The sequence below is a fragment of the Otolemur garnettii genome, unplaced genomic scaffold (genome assembly GCF_000181295.1).
Source record: "Otolemur garnettii isolate 467f Iridium unplaced genomic scaffold, OtoGar3 scaffold00060, whole genome shotgun sequence".
Taxonomy (NCBI): domain Eukaryota; kingdom Metazoa; phylum Chordata; class Mammalia; order Primates; family Galagidae; genus Otolemur; species Otolemur garnettii.
This window is the reverse complement of record NW_003852455.1, coordinates 1,780,689-1,787,810: the sequence shown is the minus strand read 5'-3', so window position 1 is coordinate 1,787,810 and position 7,122 is coordinate 1,780,689. Positions and strand designations below refer to the sequence as shown.

Here is a 7,122-nt window from a genome sequence, read left to right as displayed (position 1 = left end):
AAAAAAAAAAAAAAAAAGAAATTTTACATAATAGAGTTTTAAATAAGGCCAAAATACACAGACAGACCAAATGTCTTCTGAAACTGAACAAACGACTTAAATATTCAAGATACTCAATAAATTTTTTTTAAATAACAAGAAAAAGTGTGTTCTACCAGATATCACAGAAATGCGTGTAGCATTTTAATTAAATGGGAAAAGGATGGCTCTTTCTCAGTCAAAGGTATTAGGACAAGTGGCTTTCATTTGGAAGAAAATAAAATTAGATCATAAAAATTACTTACTTTATTACATAAAATGATAACAAAAATATAATAGTGGGATGGGAAAGGCTTTTCTAGGCAATACGCAAAAGCCAGTTTTTAATTTTTTCTTTTTTTTTGAGACAGTCTCACTTTATCCCCCTTGGTAGAGTGCCATAGCCTCACACCTCACAGCAACCTCTAACTCTTGGGCTTAAGCAATTCTCTTGCCTCAGCCTCCCAAACAGCTGGGACTACAGATGCCCACCACAACACCTGGCTATTTTTAGAGATGGGGTCTCACTCTGGCTCAGGCTGGTCTCCAGCCTGTGAGCTCAGGCAATCCACCCACCTTGGCCTCCCAAAGTGCTAGGATTACAGGCCTGAGCCACCACACCCGGCCCAGTTTTTAAATTTTTATATGACAGGGTGGGGTGCAGTGGCTCACACCTATAATCCTAGCACTCTGGAAGGCTGAAGGGGGTGAAATGCTTGAGCTCAGGAGTTCAGACCAGCCTGAGCAAGAGTGTAACCTCATCTCTAAACACCAGTAGGGCACTATGGTGTGTGCCTGCAGACCCTACTAAAAATAGAAAAACTAAAGCAAGAGAATCACTTGAGCTCAAAAGTTTGAGGTTGTTATGAACTATAATACTATGGCACTCTACCCAGAGCAACAACAAAGTGACACTCTGTCTCCAAAAATATATATAAAAAATTTTCTTATAGACAAAAGATACCATAAGCAAACTTAATGCAAATTAACTAATGCAATTAAAGCCTTTGGCTTAATTATAGACTAAATGAGTGAATTCACATCTAGGTGCACCATTTGAAAGTCCACCATTAAGAAAGTCAATTAACCTACCAAAATATTCAGTTTGCTATGTTTTTAAATATTAAACACTTGAAAATGAGAATAATTCCTACTTCACAAACTGTTTTAAATGAGACAGTAGCTATACAAAATATCTACTATTTTGTGTCAGGCACATGATAAAAGCTTGTATTTACTTCAACTTCAGTTAATATTACATTAAATGAAGAACTACAAGCTGGAATGAGGACTATCAGGATTCCTGTATTTTGGTTCACAATGAAATCACTTTACAATTCCATTCTACTACTTCTAAAATAAAAACATATTTCCCTGTATCCTTTGCCCACTCTAGATCTGATGGATAAGGTATCAACTGCTAAGTTTATCTGTTCCACAGAAGGAAGGTAAAGTGACAAAGCACTGGTTATGTTACTGCTTAACAGCAAAACATAACCAAAGTACAGATACAGTAGTCCAATGTCTTTCACTCATTAAAAGTTTTCACCCACAAACGTCTTTTTTTTTGAGACAGAGTCTCAAGCTGTTGCCCTGGGTAGAGTGCCATAGCATCACAGCTCACAGCATCCTCCAACTCTTGGGCTCAAGCAATCCTCTTGTCTCAGTTTTTCTATTTTTAGGAGAAATGGGGTCATGCTTTTGCTCAGGCTGGTCTTGAACTCATGAGCTCAAGCAATCTACCCACCTCGGCCTCCCAGAGTGCTAAGATTACAGGGGTGAGCCACTGCTCCTGGCCTACACAAACACCTTGTATTGTTAAAGATTTTATTCTAAGTTATTGAACAAGAATCATATCTGCAAGTGAAAAATCTTGGGGATGACGTACAACTAACATTGTTAAAGGATTTTTTTAAAGGTATCAAATAAAAACTAGAATGTTTGAGAGCTTATTAAGGCCAATTTTTTTTTCTTTTTTTTTTTTTTTTTAAAGTCTCACTATGTCACCCTCAGATTGCTGTGGCATCACTGCTAACAACAACCTCAAACTCTTGGGCTCAAGCAATTCTCTTATCTCAACCTCCCTAGTAATGGGGACTATAGGCACCCACTACAATGCTCAGCTATTTTTAGAGCCAAGGTCTTGCTCTGGCTAAGGAGATCTCAAACCTGTGAGCTCAGGCAATCCACCCACCTCGACCTCTGAAGTGCTAGGATTACAGGCATGAGCCACCATGTCCAGCCAAAAAGATTTAATTTAATTTTGTATTTTAAACAAAATATTCATTCCTGAGTGGAATAGATTATGTTTAAAGGAAAAGCACATTTTTTATAAAAAGTTTTATAAAATTCTAAAGAACTATTACATATAACTAATACAATTTAGGGCCCAAACAAATTCAAACTTCTTCAACAAATGTTGGTAAACACGTAAATTATCAACTTAAAAAAAAAAGTACACAAGACATTTAAATTCTTATAAAATTTTAGAGGAACAAGATTTTGACCTTTAAGCTGATTTTAGACTGGTGTTTAAAAAACTAAAAAGGAAACCCAAAATTATACAATGAAACATGCCCATCAATCTAAAAACAACAAAAATGTTCATGGGAATGTAAAAGTAACCACTGACCATTCAAATTAGTGGAGACAATGTTCCAACTGTAATATCCTTCTCTCCTGATTTTAACAAGTCCCCCTATATTTTCCCCATCCATTTAATAGAAAAAGGAATGTTCAAAGCATGAACAGTAGAGATTTTTCTTCAGCAAGATCTTGCATTAATTTTACAGCACCCAAGAAGTATACACACCAGACTTAAAATGCCACAAGATTCATTTGTGAAGGAAAATAAAAATAGGAACTTGTTTAAAGACAGCACAGTAGATCAAGATACTACAAATGCACCTGCCTTGCTATCAAAAAACAAGCCTAGCCCTCACAAATTTTCTGTTCTGATCAAAGGTTCAATATATATCACTCACAACATGCATAATACTCTTTGTAAGTCAGGTTTCTCTTATATATCTAGGATGTACATAAAGACTTCTGAAATATTCTTTTCAAATTCACAAATCTATAATAATAGGGCTATAGAATAACTGTAAAAATTAGGAATGTGAATAAAGAAACTTCTATTTCTTGGTATTCTTCCGTCTATTGCAAATCAAATCTAGTCCCAAAAATGTATACAAGATGTTGCAGTTCTTGACATTTTGGTATCTCTTCCCAATTTGCAACCAACAATAAATGGAATACTGAAAACAATACTTGAAAATCTCTAATATCTTTATTTTGTATTTACTTATCTTTCTTAGAGATGCTACTAAGGATGGAGTGAAGTGGCCATTCACTGGCACCATCATAACACTCATCACCCTCAAATTCCTGGGCTCAAGAAATCCTTCTGCTCTCAGTCCCTGGAGTTACTGGAATTACAAGCTCACATCACTGTGGCTGACTGAAAATCTCTAATGTCTGAACTAAAATAGAATTGGTACTAAATTCAAATTTAACAAAAGTTCACTAAAATATTCCATACAACTTAATCAGCATCCTTCCCTCATTTTATATTCAATGTTTCCTTTATTTCAAAAACAAAGACATTATATGGTTTGTGACCAACACGAGCAGCTATAAGTATTTCCATTACTTCTCTCAACTGTTTTTTAAAAAACCAAATTTAAAATGTGAAATCAAAGGAACACAAAGCTACATTCTTTATGACAAAAAAAGCCATGATTATTTCATTGAAAAATAGCTGACTCATATTAATAAAAATATCACAAAAAGTAGAACTTTCTAAAGTGCACTTTAAAAATTATTTCACTTGCTACATTGTTCTGGAAAGTAATCTGTAAGGCTGTCTTAGGCAAACCATGTGTGTCTCCTGAGTCCTTCAACTTACAGAGAACATAAAAAGTTCAAAAATGGATAGCAACAACAGCAATCAAACCGAGTACAGTTTTTTACAAGAAATATCCAAATAAGATACACAGGCAAAAACAAAACAGTGTTCTTAAACTTTCTCTAAGAAGGAGTTACTTAGTTTTACAATTATTTTCCTTGCTTTTCACTGAAAGGAAAATGGGAAATCAAATTAACAATGATAAGGACGAAAACAGTTCCCAAGCAGAAGATGCAAGAATTTACAATCCCCTGGCCTGGAGATCAGAAGGTAGACAGACAAATCAATGCTCAGGGGAAGCTTTCAGGAAATGTCACTGTCTAACGGAAGTTTAAGGCCGTATTTTTTTAAGGCCTAAAGCCAGCCCTGCAAATACACTGTAAAATACAACCAAGAAAAACTCCAGTCTCCCAAACAATTGAAGAGTTCCCTACGATGGTCTAAACGGGAAGAGCACATATTCTGGACACCCTCAAGACCGCCGCCTCTCACATGGAAAGAAGGGCAGCCCATGTGAATCCGAATGCCCCCACGTCAGTTTGTGTGTGACAGATCCACTGGGAGCATCCGACTGTGATCCCGGCCCTCCAGGGCAGAGGCTGCTGGAAGAGGATCATGAATGCAATCTTCCTGGCCCTCCTACTTCCGTTCTCAAAACAGAAATGCACTGTTTCTCCCAGTCCTCACTCCTCAGCCCAGCAGTACCCTCAAAGAGCTTAAGTGGAAAGAAAAAGCAGATAGTCACAAACTGGGGTCGATGGAGTGCGGTTGGTCAAAGCACCTCCACCCTGAACAAATCAATCTCCAGCTTCTTCTTGAGTCCCCCTGGCTGGGGACACGAAGCAGCAGAAGTCGACGTTCAGTTCGCCCCCTACTCTCTCCTCCCCCGGGTAAGGGGAGCGGAAAGCGCAAAGAGGAACTAAGTGAACTGCAAGAGGATGCCCTGAAAGCTGCCTCGACGAGGGGGTGGGGAGGGGGTGGAAACCGAGAAGGAGCGGAAGGAAGGGGAAAGGAAGAGCAGCAAGAGGAGGAAGGGGGCGAGAGCGCGCGCCCGCGGAAGGGACGACACTTCGGGAACGCAACTGCACCCCGTTTCCTCCAAGCGGGAGCGGGTGCGCTCCGCCCCAGGCAGAGATGAGGAGGCGGCGTCGCCCTCCCTGCCACAGCCTCGCCCCCCGAGAAGGGTCGGTCAGGGGCTGCAGTGCCCTCTCAGGGTCGGAAGCCGCGGCAACGGTTGCTCGCCCCGTCGGAAGGCGCGGACTACGGGCCCTGCTCCAGATCTGCGGAGCCGATTCACGCCCCCACCGCCGGGGGAGGCAGCTCCGGGGTGACGCCGGCCGGGCGGCCGTGCTGGTTACCTGAAGCGGGGCGAGTCCTTCAGACACTCCTCGAAATCCACGGTCATCTTCATCCTGCCTTCTTCGCCTCGCAGGCGGCGCTGGACGAGCAGAGGGGGCCGCGGGAGCGGCCGCGCTGGGGACTCAGAGGGCTACGGCGGGCGCACGGCCGCGACTAGCGATGTGCCGAGCTGCGGAGGGCGCCTCGCCCGCTGGTCATACCAGCCTGGAAGACAGCGACGGCTCGTCAGGCCCCAGTCCGGCCCCTCTTCCTCCCGCCCCCAGCAGAGCGCCGGCCTCAGGGAAACGGCCCGGGAGTGACAGCCCTGGCCAGCCAGCCACGAACCCGGCGGCCAATGGGAGTGGCTTCCGGAAGCACCGCCCTCAGGCGCCGAGCAACGAGTCTGAGCGACGGCAGTCTAAGCCAATGAGCAGTGCGAGCGTGGGTGCCTATTTGCCACAACCGCCCCGGAGGACCAACCGGGATGCGCAGGCGTCGTTAGGCGGGACGCACCGGTTGCTGGGAGGCCAGGCGCTGTGGCTCCTTGGGAAGGAAGTCACGTGACCCAGCGCGGCGCTTTCCTCCTAGCTCCGGCCTCTTCTCCGGCTTCCTCACCCCGCCCTGCTGAGCTGCCAGCGCAGAGGAGCCTCCTTCTGCAGGTTTGAGGAAGGAAATTTGCTTTTTAAAGGAGCCTTAGCAGAAGTCTGAAAAAGTTAAGGGCAGAAATTATAAAAGGAAGAGATCAACTAAACCACTGCTTCCTTACCGTTTAAAGAAACTGAAGCCAGTAGAGGAGCGAGGATGACTTAAGTGATAAAATTCATCATTCACTTACCGGTTTTATCGCTTAATAATTTGGAAATTGCTCCTATCTACATCTTTTCATATAACCAGAGGCCACTTCCTGAAGGAACTGGCGTTTAGGATGGTCATCGATAGATCAGGATTAGACAGCTATGAGAGGTGGGGTGTTTCATGTGGAGGAGCTGCTCTCAAAACCTGGAAGACGTTCCTCATAACTGACTTTACTCTCGGTAGTTTTCACTCATCTACGATGATGGGTTCTGAAGCCAGGCACATTGTACTCTACTTTGCAACACCTGCCCCTCTGATCCACAATTTTTCTGGGAGTCCTTGAATGTATCATCTGATGCTCACATTAACCCTACGCAAGTATTTACCATACTCCTTGATTTTGAGATGCCACTTACTGTAAAAAGTACAAGGATACATTATATTCAAATGTATACTTTTTAAACCAACCTAAAAAGCATAGGCGTATCCATAAGAACGTATAAGTAGGGTGTTCTAATTGCATAGTGACTCTGAGTGAGAATCTGAAGGCAAACTTCCTGGATTTACATCCTAGCTTTCTCACTTTAAAATGTAAATACCAACGCTGATCTGATACAATTGTCTGGTTAACACAGTGCTACATAGTAATCATAGCAACCCTTGGCTGTTACACTTCTTCTTCAGTACATAATCAGAATCTTAGCCCTACCGCTTTCACTGTTTAGAGCCCTAATATAACCTTTGACCATCTGGCTACTATGGCATTACAACATATTGTTTTTCATAAACTATCTCTTCAGCACCTTTATAAATTAATAGTATAATTTGAAACTTTAGAAAGAATATACAAACATTATGCATGTTCTCTGGCAATAAACTTGTCTTTTTTTTTTTTTTTCTATTAGAAAAGTTTATTTAACAAAAAGTTAATGGCTTGGCACCTGTAGCTCAGAGGCTAGGGCACCAGCCACATACACCAGAACTGGCAGGTTTAAACCCAGCCGGGGCCAAACAACAATGACAACTCCAACCAAAAAGTAGCCCGGCATTTTAGTGGGCGCTTG

The 7,122-nt window shown here is 42.3% G+C and overlaps 1 protein-coding gene across 2 annotated transcripts in view; it reads right to left on the bottom strand.

Annotated features, from left to right (window-relative positions):
* Positions 1–5,609, bottom strand: part of ACAP2 (ArfGAP with coiled-coil, ankyrin repeat and PH domains 2) — a 149,762-nt gene extending 144,153 nt beyond the window's left edge. For both annotated transcript variants that reach the window (XM_023514852.1, XM_003792686.2), the window contains exon 1: positions 5,284–5,609. In XM_023514852.1, the coding sequence (XP_023370620.1) occupies positions 5,284–5,336 (53 nt within the window). In that variant the 5' untranslated portion in view covers positions 5,337–5,609. The remainder of the gene's footprint in view (positions 1–5,283) is intronic.
* Positions 5,610–7,122: the final 1,513 nt, after the last annotated feature.